Source organism: Argentina anserina, chromosome 6 (genome assembly GCF_933775445.1).
Source record: "Argentina anserina chromosome 6, drPotAnse1.1, whole genome shotgun sequence".
In the NCBI taxonomy this organism is placed as follows: Eukaryota; Viridiplantae; Streptophyta; class Magnoliopsida; order Rosales; family Rosaceae; genus Argentina; species Argentina anserina.
In genome coordinates, this window is record NC_065877.1 from 26,168,257 (window position 1) to 26,188,165 (window position 19,909).

The 19,909-nt window shown below is 37.1% G+C and overlaps 4 protein-coding genes across 6 annotated transcripts; 3 read left to right on the forward strand and 1 right to left on the reverse strand.

The window, feature by feature from the left end:
• Positions 1 to 1,410: 1,410 nt before the first annotated feature.
• LOC126798759 (2-carboxy-1,4-naphthoquinone phytyltransferase, chloroplastic) lies at positions 1,411 to 5,360 on the forward strand. The gene is made up of 11 exons (XM_050525809.1): positions 1,411 to 1,673; positions 1,763 to 1,994; positions 2,104 to 2,207; positions 2,617 to 2,688; positions 2,785 to 2,920; positions 3,970 to 4,079; positions 4,176 to 4,275; positions 4,392 to 4,430; positions 4,527 to 4,637; positions 4,762 to 4,827; positions 5,074 to 5,360. The coding sequence occupies exons 1-11, from the start codon at positions 1,579 to 1,581 to the stop codon at positions 5,206 to 5,208; spliced, it is 1,200 nt and encodes a 399-aa protein (XP_050381766.1). The 5' UTR covers positions 1,411 to 1,578; the 3' UTR covers positions 5,209 to 5,360.
• Positions 5,361 to 5,749: 389 nt separating this feature from the next.
• Positions 5,750 to 10,193, forward strand: LOC126798758 (putative inactive cadmium/zinc-transporting ATPase HMA3). Of its 2 annotated transcripts, none has more exons than XM_050525807.1 (9): positions 5,750 to 6,116; positions 6,245 to 6,499; positions 6,719 to 6,816; positions 6,940 to 7,195; positions 7,302 to 7,439; positions 7,764 to 8,091; positions 8,327 to 8,529; positions 8,658 to 8,860; positions 9,246 to 10,193. In XM_050525807.1, the coding sequence occupies exons 1-9, from the start codon at positions 5,876 to 5,878 to the stop codon at positions 10,041 to 10,043; spliced, it is 2,520 nt and encodes an 839-aa protein (XP_050381764.1). In that variant the 5' UTR covers positions 5,750 to 5,875; the 3' UTR covers positions 10,044 to 10,193. The 2 variants fall into 2 exon arrangements, with proteins under 2 accessions (XP_050381764.1, XP_050381765.1); XM_050525808.1 differs by having other exon boundaries at positions 8,336 to 8,529.
• Positions 10,194 to 10,660: 467 nt separating this feature from the next.
• Positions 10,661 to 12,327, forward strand: LOC126801235 (uncharacterized). Of its 2 annotated transcripts, none has more exons than XM_050528723.1 (2): positions 10,661 to 10,697; positions 11,932 to 12,327. In XM_050528723.1, the coding sequence occupies exon 2, from the start codon at positions 11,944 to 11,946 to the stop codon at positions 12,139 to 12,141; it is 198 nt and encodes a 65-aa protein (XP_050384680.1). In that variant the 5' UTR covers positions 10,661 to 10,697; positions 11,932 to 11,943; the 3' UTR covers positions 12,142 to 12,327. The 2 variants fall into 2 exon arrangements, with proteins under 2 accessions (XP_050384680.1, XP_050384679.1); XM_050528722.1 differs by having other exon boundaries at positions 10,687 to 10,798.
• A 21-nt stretch (positions 12,328 to 12,348) lies between these two features.
• LOC126801234 (beta-galactosidase 17) lies at positions 12,349 to 18,861 on the reverse strand. The gene is made up of 19 exons (XM_050528721.1): positions 18,532 to 18,861; positions 17,978 to 18,088; positions 17,575 to 17,770; positions 17,176 to 17,264; positions 16,912 to 16,992; positions 16,083 to 16,177; positions 15,830 to 15,900; positions 15,488 to 15,578; positions 15,301 to 15,418; positions 15,124 to 15,219; positions 14,989 to 15,037; positions 14,723 to 14,901; positions 14,548 to 14,625; positions 14,148 to 14,297; positions 13,895 to 13,945; positions 13,312 to 13,480; positions 13,026 to 13,171; positions 12,846 to 12,911; positions 12,349 to 12,769 (listed from the first exon to the last, which is right to left on the reverse strand). The coding sequence occupies exons 1-19, from the start codon at positions 18,748 to 18,750 to the stop codon at positions 12,665 to 12,667; spliced, it is 2,160 nt and encodes a 719-aa protein (XP_050384678.1). The 5' UTR covers positions 18,751 to 18,861; the 3' UTR covers positions 12,349 to 12,664.
• Between the last annotated feature and the right edge of the window lie 1,048 nt (positions 18,862 to 19,909).

Below are 19,909 nucleotides of genomic sequence, written 5' to 3' on the forward strand. Positions count from 1 at the left end.
ACAGAACTCTTACGCAATAACAACCTACCAATCAAATTGGTTGTGAAGCTTTTCAGTTGCTCCTGGTAGAGAGTTTCATTGATCTTAACATAAGTCATGTCCCCGCGTTTGACCGGAGCAAGTAAATGGCTTAGAGAGACCGAAGCCTCAATTGAGTTGGAGAGAACAGAGGTAAAGGTTTTTTCTTTGGGAACATGTTAAGGACGAGGAGCCTCCTCCAGTGGACACAAGAAAGCCCATGGACACGCAGTTGTACCTGCGCTCGTCGCCAACATGGCAACGTCGGTGGATTCTCCTTGTGCGGCGGCGCCTTCGACTCTGATGTATGTCCCTAAAACCTGTCAAACACTATGCTTATTTTATATCTCAAACTAGTCGATCACAACTCTCTTAACACGATTTTCTATGAAAATAAAACTTCTCTTAAGCATTTTCACAAACATGTTATCTGCGCCACCGAAAATGTTGGCTCCGTCCCACGCTTATCTGTTCACTAGCGTTCCTAGCTTCATTTCCTACTTGTTGTGCTGCGTCTCGTCCTCCTTGATGTGAACGACCCTCAACCACCTTCTCAGTTCACCTCTGGAAGTTGGAGATGTCTCACTGTCTGTTACACAGTAAAATCCATTGCTTGCTTTGTGCTCCAAGAAGTCGGTTTATGTCAACCAAACTGGTATATTAAGCTTTCACCTCACCTAAATCGCATCTCTCCTCCTCTTAAGAAGCATTGCAATCTCTAGCATATTGAATTCCGACTTTGAAATTCCCCTCTTTTTGCTATAATCTGAGGACCACTATCACTTGCTTGATACCTTTCATAGTTGCATAATTGTCGGTTCTTAAGCATCATCATATGTATGAATAGCATCATCTTGAGACCAATCCCAAAGGAGATCATTATCGCGAAGGAGAAATCTCATGAATGCACTCTGTACATCTCTCCATATCCAGAATTCCAGATTTGTGTCCGGAAAACTGTGATTTATAGACTTAATGTATCGATGATATGATCAATAGTGTCCAGATTTGTCTTCTTTTTTACTAGGATTGATCACAAAAACAGGTCTGACTCACTTATACAAAAAATCCGGGAAACCAAGCTAGACAACCAAAAAGAGTTTTGGTAAAGCCAATAAAACTCAATCTCGGAGTAACCTTTACATATGTCAGTGAGGTTGGAACTCATGACTTCAATTTTATTAATTAAGCAACTTAACCAACAAATAATGGAGCAAGAACAACCTCTGCTGACCAACACGATAGTTTTGATATGAGCTCTTGGCGGGAGAAAAGAAAATGAAGTGACGATAGCAAAATAATAATAAATAATAATGAAACTTTGAAAATGGCAGATGATGTTGGCTTATCTTGTGAGTCATAATCTGATCCAATAAAAAAAACATACAAAATCCTATCCTCATTCCCACACCCGGTCATTCTCGCCGTCGCCTCCATGGCCAGATCACTCCTCGCCGTCGCCGGTGGTCCTTCCCCGTCATTTGCAGTCCAGCTCTCCAGTTGATAGTTCGTATCTAGTTCCCCATTCCAGTTAATGTCCCGACACCAAAGCATTAGCAAATGGCAACAGCATTCTGGAATCTCAACACTTGTGTCTCTGGTCTCACAAAGCTACATTACTTCCGCCTCAGCAAGGAGCACGGAGTCCCCAAAAGGCGAGTTTCACTCTCCACCCCTTGATTCCCTGTCTGCAATTTGGCTGCCTCTATTTGCTCAATGTGGATCATTGTTAATGACATCGCAGGTCTTATCTAGACACAAGAAGACTTTCTGGTTCGTGTCGTAATGCTCAAGAGGCCTTCCTTGGGACTTTCAGGAGAGCAGAGGTCAGGCATTGCACACGGGCATCTGGCAACGATGCTGATTTGGGTAGTTTTCATGCGGAGGGTGATAAAAAACAGAGTGTTTCCAAGGCAACATTGATATGGAGAGCAGTGAAGTTGCCCATATACTCTGTTGCGTTCATCCCTCTCACTGTGAGTACTTCTGATGCTTCATTAGGCTTTGGGTTTCTGCATTTATCTGGAACAAAAGGTGTGAAGTGGTTAATCAATTGGTAATTGGTGCTCTTCGTCACTTTTGCAGGTAGGTAGTGCAGCTGCTTATTTAGAGACGGGCTTATTTTCGTCGTGGCGTTATTCTGTTCTTCTGATTTCTTCTGTTTTTATCATCACATGGCTCAACTTAAGGTAACTTTGAGTCTCGTGTAAATGTTATCAAGCACATTAGGTTATATATGCAATGAGTTAGTTTGTTAGTTACTTCTACATCTGAACTCTATGAAGGTATGAAGTTCATCAATTTCTAATGGCATACAGATGTAGGTAACATTTGAGATACTGCATATGTATGTATGTATATGCTGCCTAGAGACATGGGTGTGATTACATGTATACCAGTAGTGTTGATAGTTATTGACTTCTGACTAGCGAACTTAAAAGGGCCCTTCTGCATGAATTACTCTCAGTCGCGAGTTAGCTTTTGATTGTATACCTTCCTAGATTTCCACATTGGAACTCATTATATCTTCAGGTTTACAGAAACATCATGACTCCTTTCCAGTGGGCTAATAAAACATCTGAATTTGTTTATTTGCAGCAATGATGTGTATGATTTCGATACAGGAGCAGATAAAAACAAGTTAGAATCAGTTGTAAACCTGGTTGGTAGGTAAGTTTCATTTTTCTGTCTTTTCTAGTGAGTCTCTATTATGCGTTATCTGTCCATCAACAATAAACAATTAGATTTTGTTATGTGTATTGTAAGCCGTACAGGCACAATTGTTGCTGCCTATTTGCTACTTGTGCTCGGATTCACGGGGCTTAGTCTGGTATCATTTGAAGCAGGAAATTTGCGTGCAATATCATTACTCGCATCTGCAATAATTTTTGGCTATATATACCAGATAATGAGACAGTCTTGTGAGACTTTTCCATTATTTTTCCATCATGTGTTTTATAGAAAATTATTTTCTATCTCATCAAATTATTACTTGGACAATGAAGCACATCAAAATCTTATTCCCATATTTACTATTTGTGTATATGTATTAACCTTAGTTAAAATTTCCTTCCTGTCAGTGGAACATGAGCCCAACTGCGGATTTACTATTATCTTTTAGCATTTAACAGAGGATTTTAGGTCATATTGGGGTAATGGGGTTCTAAAGTTTAAAATAAAAGGTGCTCTACAGATCAGTCTTTCTCATTGTGTCTGTAAAATGTATGATTACCTTAACAAGATGTACTGTGGACTTATCTATTTGTTTTTACCACAGTTGGTGATGGACCAAATTTGGACTAGAGTAAAATGCATTGCATTATATCAGCTAGATAGGTTAAAGTACACTGGTTGAAAATACACTCTCAGGAAGCTGTTGGGCGTGCAGTCCGGAAAGTAATGTTGTCAGATTAGGCACATAAAAAACATAGGAGTCTTAATCAAGGGTTTACACATGTTTGGGGGAGCTAAATATGAAGTTGTTCTATAAATGGCTGGGAATTTTACTTCTTGCCAGTGCCATTACTAACTTGTTACAATAAATTGATGGGATTATGCACATTATCACATTCTTGGGCAGGACGTAATAATGTGCACGTACTGAATTAGACCTGCTCATTTATTTGGTGCATTTTGATAATGTGCTAATGTTTCTGGCCATGTTTGATAATGGAAAGGAAGGCATTGCTGAATACTAAAGACGAAAAAAATTAAAGATAACTGATCTCCTTTTATTACTACTTAAAGTCAAACATACACTCTTATAATGTTAATACTACTGAATCAGCTGAGTACTTAATCCACTGTATAAGCTGGGTCTCCTGAATAAAATCTTCATGTTGTAAATAATTTTCTTAAGTTGATACTTCATAATAATTGGTGTGTGGACCATTTACCTACCCAGCTATGCATGAATGTACACGTTCTTACATCTGTTCTTCTGCTGAGTTTCAGTGCCCCCCATTTCGGTTAAGTTACCAAGGATTGGGGGAGCCATTGTGCTTCGCCGCATTTGGTCCATTCGCCACTACAGCTTTTTATTTACTGCAGGGAAGTGGAAGGTCAGATAATTTCCGATGAATGGCTTCTTCTCTTCTTATTTTTTTTTCCTTTTCTTTTTTGGAGTCTGAGATGATAAGTACTGGTCTTGTTCACAGTAAAATGATGTATCTTCCTTTCACTGGTCCAATTCTTTCTGCATCACTACTTGTTGGCATTACGACAACCTTAATTCTGTTCTGTAGTCACTTTCATCAGGTAAGAGTCCTTTTTCTTTTAAAAAATTTGTGGTTCTCCTATCTTTTTATATGTGTTTTTGTTTTTTTACATTTGTTGTTGATATACGTTGGCTGATGTAATGTCCTGCAACTCAGATTGAAGAAGACAGGGCAGTAGCAAAAATGTCCCCTCTGGTATAGACACTAAATTCAATCCCTGATATGATGAAACCGTCATCAGATAAGGCAGCATCAGTCTCATTGTTTTATCTGTACTTTGTTGTTACACAGGTTATGCTTGGCGGCAAAAGAGGATCAGGGATAGTGCAATTGGCAGTTACAGGACTCTATGTTCTAGCTTTTGCTTTTGGACTTAGCCGGGCTCTTCCCATTACTTGTATTGTGAGTTATACTTTTCAGTCTCTGCTCCTATTTGCTGAATACTGAATTGAGATTTATATTTGTTATATCTGCGTAGCAGTTTCTGTAGTATCCCGATCTAATTTTGGGAAATGGTTTCTTTCAGTTTTTCTGTGCCATCACCTTACCAGTGGCAAGACTGGTGGTTCGCTATGTTCAGGAAAACCATAACGTGAGTATATAACTCGGTTAGAACACTAACCAAAAGTAGAACATATGTAACAAATGCCTACGATGTTTAAACTTGCTTCTGGTACTGTTCGGGTAGCTTATCATTTCACTGTACTACATACTTGTCACTTTTCTTGTTCCACATGGTCTTGCATGCATGGCTCCCGAGTTTTTTCAATTTTCAATATCCTACATTGCACTAGTAATCTTGCTATTGATGAGCCTATATAAATGTTATCCTTTTCAGGATAAACACAAAATATTTATGGCAAAGTATTTCTGTGTGAGATTGCATTCTTTATTTGGAGTTGCACTGGCTGCTGGACTAGTGGTAGCGAGAACAGCTCCTAAAATTAGTATTCCAAGGTTGGGATTTTCATAATTTTGCTACCTGATGGACTTTTAATAGACAAATGGATGTTCCGAAAACTGTAAAGTATGTGGATGTTTTGGCAATAGTATCTGTACATATCTCAGTTACCCAAGTTCTTACTGCGCTCTGTTTGCGTAGTTTATTTGTATACTCTTTCAGTAACATTGACTAGAGTTGTATAATGTTAGTTTTGTTTTTTTGAACTACAAGCTATGATCTATAATATTCATACATGGTTTATTAATTCTTTTGGCACTACGAATGCTCAATTTTGAACTCAATCATGGATTCCGGCCTTGTATTCGTTCTTCCGAGTCAACTGGGCAGTTCGTTTTTACAGGTCTTAATAGATCTGTGCAGAGTTGTAACGTGATATGTGGAGTCAATGAGATTTTTATACGAGACTCGATTTTTTTTATATGAGAAGTAAAAAGAAACAATTCATATGATATGAGTAGCCAACAACTGCAATTTTAGCAAACCAGAGGACCAATGTTCAATTACCCCATGTTTAAAAAAAAAACTAAAAAGTCGTCAACCGGGGGGGTGGTTTTTGAAGCGAAATCCCATAGATTCTGCGATCAATCTTGTTTGACCAACTTGCCTCAGACAAGGTTTGCTCCATAACATATAGCAAATCATCTCATACAACTCGGCTTTACGTTGTCCAGAGGCAATGTTCAGTGTCCAGGTCTTTGGTACTGATGAGCAGGAGGAGGAATTAAGCAAGAAGTCAGCAGCCACAAAGTTGCAGAAGAGCTACTTCGACGTGTTGGGGATTTGCTGCTCATCTGAAGTTGCTCTCGTGGAGAATATTCTCAAGCCTCTTGATGGTGTTAAAGAGGTCTCAGTCATTCTCCCGTCTAAAACTGTCATTGTGGTACATGACAATCACCTCATTTCCCAGATTCAGATCGGTAAAAATATGCCCTCACTCAGTTGTTAATACTCAGTCTCTTATTTCTTGTGTGTGTGAGTTTGGTGTATTTTCATGTATATATATTCATCATAATCAGTTTTTGTTTGTGGTTCTTGTTCATGGCAGATGAGGCTTTGAATCGAGCAAGGCTGGAATCAAGTGTCAAGGTGCATGTGGAGAAGTACAAGAAAAAATGGCCTAGTCCATATGCGATTGCTAGTGGTGTATTGTTACTCCTATCGCTTTTGAAGTATGTATACAGTCCCTTACAGTGGTTGGCTCTTGGAGCAGTAGCTGCTGGAATTTTTCCTATTTTGATGAAATGTGTGTCTTCAATTCGAAATCTGAAGATTGATATCAACATTCTCGTCATCATTGCGGGTATGTAGTTTGATTAGTTCAATGTGTCTTGTAACATTTCTGCGCTTTAGTATATTTTGAGATGGAGGTGATTAAACTGTTGGATAAACTTGACTGTGATAGATGCCAGCAACAGGTTATGATATTATTTATTTGTCTATCATTTGCAGCCTACATGTTCTTCATATTTCAGTCCATAAGCGCTAGTTTATTATACTAATGTGGTGCATATTTGGACAGTGATCGGAACAATATCTATGAGTGATTATGTGGAAGCTGGTACTATAGTCTTCCTGTTCACCATTGCAGAGTGGCTGGAGTCCAGATCACGTCATAAGGTCAGCATAACACTCGCTGTTTTTAAATTTTTGATTTTTTTCTAAACTCTGATAGTCAGTTAGTAATTACAATAAGACATCAGCTATGCCCTGAATGAAAGTTTGAGAATTCTATGTATTAAGGCAAATGCAGTGATGTCATCTTTGATGAGCATGGCCCCTCAAAAAGCTGTCCTAGCAGCAACGGGAGATATTGTGGATGTTGATATGGTTGGGTTGAATACAATTCTTGCCGTTAAGGCTGGTGAAGTTATACCAATTGATGGAATTGTTGTGGAAGGTGAAGCTGAAGTGGATGAGAAGACGCTAACTGGAGAGTCATATCCAGTTGCTAAGCTAAAGAGCTCCACTGTCTGGGCTGGCACTGTCAATCTCAATGGTAACATCAGCCCCCATCCTCGATTTGTTGATAAATAAAGAACTAGTTTCTTTTTAAAAAAAAAATCCTTTGTTTTTCTTAAAACAGTTACGGTTATTCTATTTAGGTTACATCAGTATCAAAACTACAGCCTTAGCTGAAGACTGTGTGGTTGCTGAGATGGCTAAACTTGTGGAAGAGGCCCAGAACAGAAAATCCAAAACTCAAAGATTTGTTGATAAATTTGCAAAGTTCTACACTCCAGGTAATTTAAATTCGCTTTTCCTTATTAGACTGGTGCAACTTGTTTTCAAATTTTGCATCACACATGTGTAGATTGGTGTGAGAGCATAACAAGGTAACAAAGCAAATTGTAATGGAGTTAAAAAGAAAGTTTGTATGAAAGCTGCATGGAATAAACTCGGTGGTGTTTGTTGCTTAGCATGATTTCTTTGTTATGTTAATTACTACTTCAGCATTCCATGTTCATAGAAATATTTACTAACCATTTCCGACTTCCCCTACCATTTCATATACCAAAAGATATGTTAAAGTTTTCTTTCATGTATCTCCTGGTATTGTTTTGCAGCGGTCCTCGTCATATCCATTTCTGTTGCGGTGATTCCAGCTGCCTTACAAGTTCCTAATTGGAGCGAATGGTTTCACTTAGCTTTGGTAGTTTTAGTGAGTGCTTGTCCATGTGCTCTGATTCTCTCTACACCTGTTGTAACATTTTGCACACTTACGAATGCTGCAACATCTGGCCTATTAATCAAAGGGGGTGACTACCTAGAAATTCTTGGAAAAATCAAGACTGTGTGTTTTGACAAGACTGGTACAATAACAAGTGGAGAGTTTTTTGTCATGGATTTTCAATCTCTTCGCGAAGACATCAGCTTAAACACATTGCTTTACTGGTAAAGACTATACAATTTTCTTTTGAAGTATTGAACATATATGAGAAATATATTAGAAAGTATCAAACTTTCTTTCAGCCTTCAAGTGAGAATTTAATTTTTAATGTGTTAGCATTCACTGAGGCGATGGTTATGTGAAGTGCAATATCTCCACATGTAGAATTGCAAACAAAAGTTTCCGTAGATATTTACTATACGCGGCTTTGAAAATTTGATGCTTTATTGAAATTTCAAGGGTTGCAAGCATTGAGAGAAAGTCAAGTCATCCGATGGCATCTGCACTTGTTGACTATGGAAGATTGCATTCAGTTGAGCCAAAGCCTGAAAATGTGGAGGAATTTCAAAGTTTTCCAGGCCAAGGCATTTATGGAAAAATTGATGGGCAAGAAATCCACATAGGAAACAGAAAAATTGCTTTGAGAACTGCTTCTGGAACAGGTGAGAGCCATCAATTTCTTCATTTTTAACTTCCATTATTTTGGTACCAATCTCTGTACAATCAAGTTGGATATATTTTGCTCTATGTTACCAGCTTCCTTTGACCATTAGTGTTTTGAAAACTTCAGTTCCAACCATTGAAGAGTATGGAAATGGTGGGAAGACGGTTGGATACATATACTGTGGAGGAACCCCTGCAGGAATCTTTACATTATCTGATACTTGTCGATCAGGGGCTGCAGAGGCTGTACGGGAGCTGAAGAAAATCGGCATTAAAACAGCTCTTCTAACAGGAGATAGTCAAACTGCAGCTAGCCATACAAATGAGCAGGTACACTGTACACATATGCATATACATTCCAGTATGTATGTTAGAGACAAAGACATAACATTCACACAGGGCTTCAATTAACCACAGGTGCAGTAAAACACTTTTTAAAGCACCATTTGAATGACATGTTCAGGGTGGTTAGTACACACTTGTGAGTAACTGGTGCAGTTAATTGATGTCCAACACCCTTATGAAAATAGTAATTTTCTCCTGAAAGATTGTGTGTTGCATTATGAAATACAGGATCGATGTACTCTTCTATAGTTCATTAGTTTATTTCACTTCACCAAACGGATTCTTTAGACATGCTTCTTTTGGTGGGATGTATTCTTTTTAATAGCACAATGCTGATACAAGTATGAAATCTATGTAAATGTGCATGCAGCTTCAGCAAGCTTTTGAAGTCGTCCATGCAGAACTTCTACCTGAGGAGAAGGCGAGAATTGTTAATGAATTTAAAATGGAAGGATATACAGCGATGGTTGGGGATGGTATCAATGATGCCCCTGCTTTAGCCACAGCTGATATTGGCATCTCAATGGGAATTTCAGGTTCAGCCCTTGCTCAAGAAACTGGGAATGTAATATTAATGTCTAATGACATTAGAAATCTGCCGAAAGCGATCCAGCTTGCCAAAAGAGCTAACAGGAAAGTGATTGAGAATGTCACTTTGTCAATGACTCCTAAGCTAGCTGTGCTAGCACTAGCCTTTGCTGGTCATCCGCTAGTTTGGGCTGCAGTTCTCGCTGATGCTGGGACATGCATACTTGTGATTCTCAACAGCATGCTACTTCTGCAAGGAAGTAATAACAAGCAGAATGGAAGCAAATCTGAACAACCTGATGTCCTTAATCCTGTCAGCAACAAGCAAGTCCTATTGCCTTGTACGAATCAGCAGTGTTGTTCGGACAGTAGTCACATCAGCACTAGCACTACAGAAGTGTGCAAACCACAGAAGTGCTGTTCTGACAGTAACACTGCAGAAACATGTGAACCACAAAATTGTTGCAATTCTCAGAGATGTGGAACACAATCCCTGCCTGGTCCTTCCAGTTCGGCAGGCGTGCCTAGGAATGAAGAGTTCGTGAACTCGGGTGTTGTCTGTGACTCCTTGTGCTGCAAAAGTAGTGGTTCCCAAGTTTCATCCTCTCTTACTGTTCCCTTGTTGCATGATTGCCCTTAAAATGCCCCTTCTTGTGTGCTCTTATATATGCATAGATGGCATTTATATGTTTCGATGTGTATATCATTAGCAAAGGTATGTATCATTGTAACTAATGTGTTTCATCTAATAAATGAATTGTTTTACCAAACAAAGGGACCATGTGTATACTTGGATTACCACTCCATCAATAGTTCAATGGTCTTCGCTAAATATGCAACTTTATTCAAATACTAAAATTAGTTTTATGAATCAGAACTCAAATTTACTTAATAAAAAGACTATGCCGCTAGATCAAATAGTCACATTATTTTTTACTTATTAAAAAAAAAGACACTATGCCGCTAGATCAAATAGTCACACTATTATTTACTCATTAAAAAGAGACTATACCGCTAGGTCAAATAGTTACATTATTTTTTACTTATTAAAAAGAGACATTATGCCGCTAGATCAAATAGTCACATTATTTTTTACTTATTATAAAAAAAGACTATATCGCTATATCAAATAGTACTGATTTCTACTACGTGTTATGACATTGATGTCAACAAAAATAATTGGGTTTGATAAATGTATTGGGCCGTTGCTCAAATGAAACATAAGGCGAAGTGCAAAGTGCAAACATAGGACGTCCTGAGAGACAGGGCAGGAGCTACTTAAACAAGAAACCAGGTACGCTTTACCAGCTCCTCTCTTTCTCTGTCTCCCCCGTTTTTTTCTTGCAAGAAAGCTTCCAACTTTGCCAAGGAATCGAGTTATATTTGACTTTTAAGGTTTGCATTCCAACTCTCTGATATTGATTCGGGGAATACATAGGATATGTTTGCTGTGTGATTAGATTTTATGATTTAGGAGTGTATCTTATCATCTGGGCATTTGTAATGATTATTGCGTATAAAAATATTCTCTAAAGATCATTAATTTTATTAGAAGATGTGAGAATTTGTTTGTTTAAAGAAACATTGCATTGCCCAAATAGAAATTTGACCCCTGTATGTTGTGCAAAGATTCCTAATTGGTCAATTTCAATGGAAGTCCCTAACTCAACATTGAATTCACCACAGTTTTAATTTGTGAATGTCAAAATATTTGTTAGAACGTGTACGAAATTGTTCAAAAGCGGCTAGAACAGTTACAATTTGGGGTTTATGGTAGCTTTGTATTCTGTGCAAGAAGGTTTAGAGCCATTGATAAATGAGGCATGCCAAGTATTGACAATGTTCTATTCGGCATTATTTTGGGAACTATCATGTAGAATGTTCTTTTGGATATTGGAGAAGAGGGGCTACCTGAATTTGTTATCAAATTAGGTCTATTTTATAAGGTTAAGATTAAATTGTCTGGGCAGCTGTTTAATGAGAATCTGTCATAGCGAGGTTGTTGATGATTGCAGCTAGTTCATCTGATTAGGTTCACATATTTGCTGAGAACTTTGTGTGTGTATTTGTTGTATGGTTGTACTGTTCTCGAGATGATCCGTTAGAGCTTAGTTAAAAATTGTAGTTGGAAGTTTTACAAGCCAAATATACATCGACAAATTTTCACTTGTTGAAAACAAAAGTTTTATCAGCTTTAGAAAATGTGAAAGATTAAAACAGTATGGAAGTGGATTATTTTCTTTAAGCCAGTTAATGGATGCAAATGACTTGTGTGCATATACTTTCAAATTTGTTGGTTCCTTAAGCCTTGAGGGCTTATGCTTCCAGAACTCTAAACCCAGAACTCCAGAAGTGAAAAATAATGAAGTTCACAATGCAGTTACTTGCTATAAAGATACTTCACATTGGTTTCTCTCAAGGATTAACCGAACAAAGGGAGAGGGATATGGGTGTGATATATACAACTTCCAGATGTTCTATAGAATTAGTCCGCCCAAATGGAAGTCTAATTTCGTTAAAATTTTCAGGCAGCATAAGATATGGCAATAAAGCCAACAGTTGCCTTGAGAGCTATGCTCGTGGGAGGAATAGCAGCATTTGCAAAAGTAGCCGGTGCAATGAAGGCGGCAGGTGGTGTAAAGCTTGGTTTAGCCGCAGGTGCCATGTCGGCAGCTGCAAGTGCTGTTTTGTCATCAAAGCAAGAATCTAAGGATGACTCGAAGCAGCCTTCAAAATGATGTTTTTTTTTCTTTTGATGTAATTGTAACCTGTACTTTCTGTAGCATAGGTGTTGGCTGCCCCGCTGTGTTTGTTGGGACGTGTGAGCAAAATTGCTGCATTTGAGTTGTATTCAATGTGATTTTGAATGCAAGACGATGCTGAGACACTTGAAATAAAATAAGTGGCTCTTTTTTGTCCTGAAATTGTGTGAAAAAGCTGTCCGATAGAACAAAGCCTACTTCTGGATAATGCTTTCTGATAGACTGAGCAGCCTGCACATATGCGAGAACTGACAATTTGCTTAGCATTCTAACTTTTAGTTACAGATACCTATTACAATTTATACATCTTTCTTTCTTTACTCAACAGGACAGGGAACCTTGTAAAATGCTTCACTGCTTGATTTTCGCCCCTTCATTAACTGTATGCGCACGTACTTCAGATGGGCTAGCATTTCTCAATCAACAACAGTCAAGTTTCACCCTTGTCAAGTTTTCTAGCAAACCCCAGATACCCAAATCATCTCATATAAAAATCGCACTACAGCTGATGCAAATTGGATTTGCTTGGGCCACAGGTGAAGTCTGGCTGATCGACAAATTGTACCACGAGCTCAGGGTTTGGTGCTTGTAACTCAAAAATCACCTGAGACATTACAAAAATTATAAAAAGAAGAAATCAGTCAAAAATAAGAGAAAATATAGCTTTTGGGATTTCATACCACAATGTTCTCCCCATGCTTAAGGATAGGAGCAGGAACATAGATGTTGCACTGAGGTCCCTTTAGCTGCAATATTCACCCATGTCTTTATATGTAGAGTGAAAAAATATAAGCATGTTCTAAAATGTAAAATACACAGAAGAATTTGTACAAATGATGCAGACAGAAGTACTACTTTACCGGCCAATATCTTCCTATGTTGAAATTGTTAATGGTCACGATTCCTTTACCCCAACCACTCAATGATACAAACGTATCTTTTATTTTATCTTGTTTGCTGATAGAAAACTTTCCAGCATAAAATGCTGGTTGATTTGGAGTATTTGCTGCAAAAGAAAACCAATGTCAATATTCTCTTCTTCTTTTTTCCCTTGTCGTGATGAGGATAGTGACCTTAATATTGTTGCAGCTTTGCAACACTAAACAGAAAAGTAGAAACGAACTAACGACATTTAAAAAAACATACCAGACTTCGGATTTAATTTTTTACGGGTTGACATTGTGATGAATCCAGAATCTGTAACATGGATTATGGGATTGACTTTAGGATTCTCGTTCAGGTTGATTAGAGGCAACAAATACATTTTCCATCCACGGAGAACTCTTCCATCTAGATAAACAGAAGATAGAATACCCTACAATGAGTATGTAAAACCAGTCAAATATTACTGATCATGCTAGACTGCTAGAATATTGACAGATCTCAAACTTTGATTTAATTAAATTGGCACAAAAAATATGTCTTGCCTCAATTATGATGTGCAGTTAAACAGAAGGTGCTACTTAATAGCTTTAAAGATGATGGAATTTGCAACTACATCCATAATTCATTGCTCATTGTTTTGCAAACTTAAAAACTTAAACCTACCACTGAACTTTTTATCTCATATATTGAAGTATTGAACAAGAACGACTGATAAAGACTCCATATGAAATAAAAGCAACTAGGACAAATTTTTCCAAGAGTTGAGTGACCTTACCAATTACCTTATGCTACATGAAGTATACCATAAATTAGAGAATAAAGTTTCTTATTGCATGAAATTTACCTTCATATCAAAGATATATGGCCCATAATTTAAACGTCCCATATTTTCAACCTACAAGGACACAAAATACCAAATTTAACAGGAAAAACAGGAGAAAATTTGAACATATATAGAAGGAAGAAAGAATGGAAAACAATCAACGCTATCAGCCAGACATACATTAGCACAACCATTTGTGAGATCACTAATTCAATTTTCCTGATAAGAAATTAAAGTACAAGGAAATGAGGGGAAAATAGAGAGACTGGGTTACCAACACATATAAGCTGATTTTGGAAAGGCATTTAGTATTAGGAAGGGTTAGTGGTTGATTCGACCATCTTTCAATTGTGCCAACGTTTATTAGTTTCCCATGCGCATCTTGAGAAGAACATGACATGAAAACTTGAGCTCTGTCATGCACCTGAAATGCGAAGTAGATGTTCAATCCTTTTTAAATTACTAAGACATTCTGTGATATATTTTACACTATTAACCGATCCAATGTGAAAAAACATTGTATACTGAACAAACAATAATACTAGTTTTGCTAAATCAGTTGGACAAGCGAAAACAAATATCAAGCAGTGGTACAAAGGTGATTAACTCACACATCATAAACTTAAAAGTAACAGTATTCAACTTCGTAGTGAAAAATCTGAAGGCTGCAGTACCTTTGGAATCGATACAATGTTTCCACCATTATAGTCCTTTGCATCATATTCAGTTACGTATAACAAAAATCCAGACATCTGAAAACAAGGAGTAACGATAAATAGATCATATATTGGAATGTAAAGCGGGAACATAGATCACTGTTGCAAGCTACAAGCACATAATGTTACACACCTGGCCTACTGACTCCATTGTTTTTGGGTTTTTGGATTCGACCACATCAAAATCATGTATCATTTCATATAAATTCCCGGTTTTAGAAACATGAATAGATCCATAGGCTATCTTTGCAATATCGGATGGAACTGGAGGCAGAGATTCTGAACTGTATTGCTCTATAACCTTCCTAAGTGCTGAAAGATACAGCATTTTCGATAAACCTTGTTAATAATGTAAAAAAATATTAATCCACTTGAGAGAAATACAGCTTGATACCCCACCTTTGAATTTTGCATTGCTCACATCACCTGATTCTCTAATTGGCGCATCCTGGGGAAATAGGTGGTAGGAGTGTTGTATTTAGAGTTTGTATCTTATTAAGACCGTGAGATACAAGTAAGATAATTTGTTCTTACATAATCATAGGAAGTGAGATCAGGCTTGTAATCAGACTCATCTGAACCAGTGTTTGCTCCATTATAAAAGCCAAAGTTTGTTCCCCCATGTGCCATCTGGAAATGTGAACTTTAAGGTTAAGGCTTTACTGTATAACTTTACTTGGTAGCACCACAAGAATAAGGACTAGCACATACATAAAGCACTGCAGACCCGTTTCTTTCCAAAATTCTTTTCAAGGAAGCTGCTGTAAAATCAGCATCAGTTTGTGCATTCTTTTCACCCCAGTGTGTAAGCCAACCTGTGTAAAACTCCCTGAAGCAAGCATCATGAGTATTTTGACTACCAGAGAATGAAATAAATGAGGACTAACTAGAAGCTTACGAAGAAAGTGGTGGTGATTTTCCTGGGGAATTGAACTCTTTTTGCAACTCAAATATAGGCCATGGATTATCACCAGTAGTGAAGTCAACAGCTGCAAATCACATAATAAATATTAGAGGTTATAAGAAGAGTGCATGATGCACTCATAAGAGTGCTTACATTGCCTAAGAACCTGTACTACATGGACAGTATAATATCTGTTAAGCTTCAGACCTATGATACAGCATACTTTAATGAAGATATGGTATTGGATAAAATAACTCATGATCACAAATTTATACATTCTCCAATTAGATAAAGGTAGAAATTGTAATTCAAGGCGGCCATTAAGGTTAACATTACCAGAAAAGACAGCATCTCCACGAATTGTCCCTTTCTCCAGAGTTTCCCTAGAACCTCCATCCGTAGTATACCTAAAACAATAAAATGAATTAATATAACACCATTTCTGATATACTTCAATTTGTACACATGCTATGCAAACATGGTCAACTTTGAAGGCAACATCTATGCCACCATAATAGTATTCTGACTGTTCTCTGGTATAAGATTCAAACCAACAAAATATTTGCAAAGGAATATGAACAATACTTACAAAATTGCCTCATCCCCAAGATGCTTTCTAGCCACCGAGACCAAGTGATGAAGATATGCTTTATCACTTCCATATGAACCATATTCATTTTCAATCTGCAAAATCCTGAGTTACTGTGATTTGCTAACAATACAATCTTAAAGTAAGAGCATCAAGAATCTTGATCAATTAGTTTGACAACCTTGAACAGTAAATTAGACACTTATAAGATGATATACAAGAATAATGTTGACCAAATGGAAAAGTGAGACATCTTGCATCAATTTTGTTGCCTCATGTTTATTAGTAGTTAGCCATTAACCCTGGAACTCAAAAGTACATAGTAAAAAGATATGCCAGGACTACTTCGTATCTACGTTTCAATTTTCAAAACCATAGTCTCTTATGTCAATCCAAAACTATAAACAATCACGCATTAAAATTTTCAACAATTTTTTTTACAGGCAATTAGCATTCTGATAGTAAATCAGGCTCAGTATAAAATCCATCGAATCCTAGACTCCCTTATTAATACAAATATGGAGATACTTTTGGTATGACGTTGAAACGTAATTAGTCTTTTCCCCAAGTACAACAAATCTTAATTTGGAATTACATTTGAAGTTACTTTGCACTTTTGCAGATATCGTATTGCCCTAGACATGCCAAGGTAGAGATTTGCCCATTGTTGAGTTGAATACCAACAGTTCAACAAGAGCTCTCATCTAATTTTTGCAACTTAAAACACTTGATTCCTAGCATTTTACATGTTTACATGTTTGTTAATTTCTTATATTATCTTTGAAGCATCACATACATGGGTCGAGTGTAATGTAAAATATCCCCATACCTGAACCATTATAATTGGACCGCCATTGCCATAAAGAAGAGGAGCAATCTTTGGAAGTAGGCTTCCCCACCATCTTTCAACCTTCAAAAGTTCACAATTGAGCAGATATCAAGATTTTGCAAATCAACAGATACATCAGTAAACAGTAGTCGTGGATCATGTCCTACTTGTATGCCAAACTCAAATCACCAGATTCCAATGCATTGCTAGACTGGTAATTATGCATATTATTTCTACAAAAAGACGGTGGATTAGAAAACATACCAATTGAAGGAAAGCTGGGTCAGATGATCTTAGTGTGAGAGCTGGCTTGATGGCAAGTAACCAAGCAGGGAAACCACCCAAATCCCACTCTACAATATAAGCATAAACAATAACAGTTTTGGTCACTTGTGATGTGACATCATCACCACCACTACCAGTCTGCCACACTATGACATGGCAACTGAAGGATAAAAGGATACAAGAACACTTGGAACTCAATTATCACATGTGTCTCCCACAGATTTAGAGCTAGAAGTAGGCCAACAAGAACAATATAAAGGATGACATTTAGCTCCAGAACATACAGATTCAGACGACAAGATAGTAAGGGATAAGAAAATAGAGAAAATCCTCATCTTTATAGTTAACATAAAGGTATGCTTTATAGTTACTACTGACCTCCACATATATATGGTCCAGGTCGAAGCATAACAGCAAACCCAAGCTTCTGGCAGAGTTTGAGAAATGATACTAAATCTGCAATACCCTCAAAGTTCAAAGTGCCAGCTCTTGGTTCATGCAGGTTCCAGGGAACATAAGTTTGAATAGTATTTAATCCTAATGCCTTCGCTCTCAACAGCCTATCTTCCCAGTACTACCACATAACCACCACAAGACATTCATGACTTCAGTAAATATAAAATGGTCATTCTTCTCAAAATGACATTAAACTTTATCTCAAAAAGGAGCCACTTTGAAGCAAGTCACCCCCAATGATTGAGGAGTTTCAGCATGCTCTTTAAAATTTATGAATACAGGCATACAGCTGATGATATACCATAGCCCAAAGAAGGAGGAATACCTCAGGAAGAACCCGAAAATAATGCAAGTCACCCCCAATGATCTGGAAAGGCTCACCATCTTTCCAGAACCTGTCTTCTGAAATTTCAAACTTTCTGACATAATCTTGATTCTGAAAATCGACAAAACAAACTTCACAATCCACTAAATGAAGTATCACAACACACACAGAGTTTTCTTCAACTATAATTGAGTACAATTGGTGATTTTTCTCCACCTGATCACCAATATGCTGAACACTGTATTCTTATCAGCCCTCTATTGGGCGATTGGGGTATTGAAACATAGCTGAATAAGGAAAATTTACTCTAAAACTTCATCCTATGAAACTAATCAAACTATCAATTCCTATTAACTTTCCCAAACAAGTTGAATGACATTCGCCATACATGGGGTCAGAGATCAAATACCAGAAATTAAACACCTAATGAACCCAGAAAACGATCAAAGCTGAATGCTTTGCTTCTGTAAATGATATGAAACAAAATTAAACTGACCCACAATCAAAACCCAGAACTTCATCAGTATTCATAAAATAAGTAAAAGAAGACTTACACTTTTGGTTGTCCGATGGTGCTGTTGGTCATTTTGAGATTGGGAAAGAGAAGGCATGAGAGCAAAGACAGGGACAAAGACCCCAAAGGCTATGAGGGAGAGGAGAAGGAAGAAGAACAAGGTGAGTCTTGTGGTTCTCTTCCTGGCCATTGTTGACCAGTTGGAGCTGGATGATACTGAAGTATTATGGTGATGGAGAAGGCTCTTGTTATAGTTCATTGCGTAAGTTGCAATACTGTTTTACCAATAACGGTCAGGTGTCAAAGTAAGTACCAATGTCCATGACTGTTATGGTGATAACTTGAACCAGAATCCTAATCATTAACCCTATAAAACTTGTTCAAGAAATACCCAACTCAGTCCTATAGGCTATGGGTCTTCTTCTTAACTACTTTGATGAATTGATGTTGCAACCTTCTGTTGAGGAAAGTCTCGAGGTACAAAATCATTCTTGATGAACTTGGGTTAGGCCGGATAGTATAGCCACAGCCCAATCTGAGGGGATGTCTTGTCTTTAGTCTTTGCCGATATGATACAAAGATGAGCTAGGAGACCAGCTTGAGTTCTACTTTCGTTGTTTCAATAATCTTATCCTGCAAGTTTTGTTTTCAATTGCCAGGAAATTATGAGGTTCTTCTAATCATTATTTTTTTTTATCTATGCTTTTTTTTTTTAAACTATATGAAGATGACAAGTATAGTTAGTGACACCGTGATTTAGAAGAAATCATCAGCTTTGGAAATAATTGAAGCAAATTTGTTACCCACCTATGTCCACCATATGCCCACTTTCTAATTTAACGACACATGTCAATTTATTTCTAGAGTCTAACCATAATTAACTATGATATAAATTTTCATCCATAAATACAATAAAAATAAATAAGTTTCTAAACTGAAAAATTAAATTTGTTTTCCAAAAAATTAAGGCAAAAAGGCCGATTTGCATCTCAAACTTTGTCATAATTGTCAATTTGCACCATGAACTTGCATTTGGGTCAATTTACCTCTTAAATTTGGTAAAAAATGCCGATTTTCATCCTATCCGTTAAATTTAATGTTTTTCATCCAATTTTAAGTCACATGTCATGCATTTAAGGGGCAATATTGTCATTATATATTTATTCATATTTAATAATGAAATAAATTAATAAAATTACTTAAGATGAACACTTGTTACAATTTTTTTTTCGAAACATGTTATTGATTTATATATTTATTATTTTACGTGATATAGTATGTTAAAAGATATTAGAAAAATATAAATAAATACATTGAAAATTAAAAATAAATGTGTGTTCTGGGAGAATTAGTATTACTATTCTACCATTGTGTGTGTCTTAGCCTTATTAGGTTTCCTGTTAGAGATAGATTCGCAT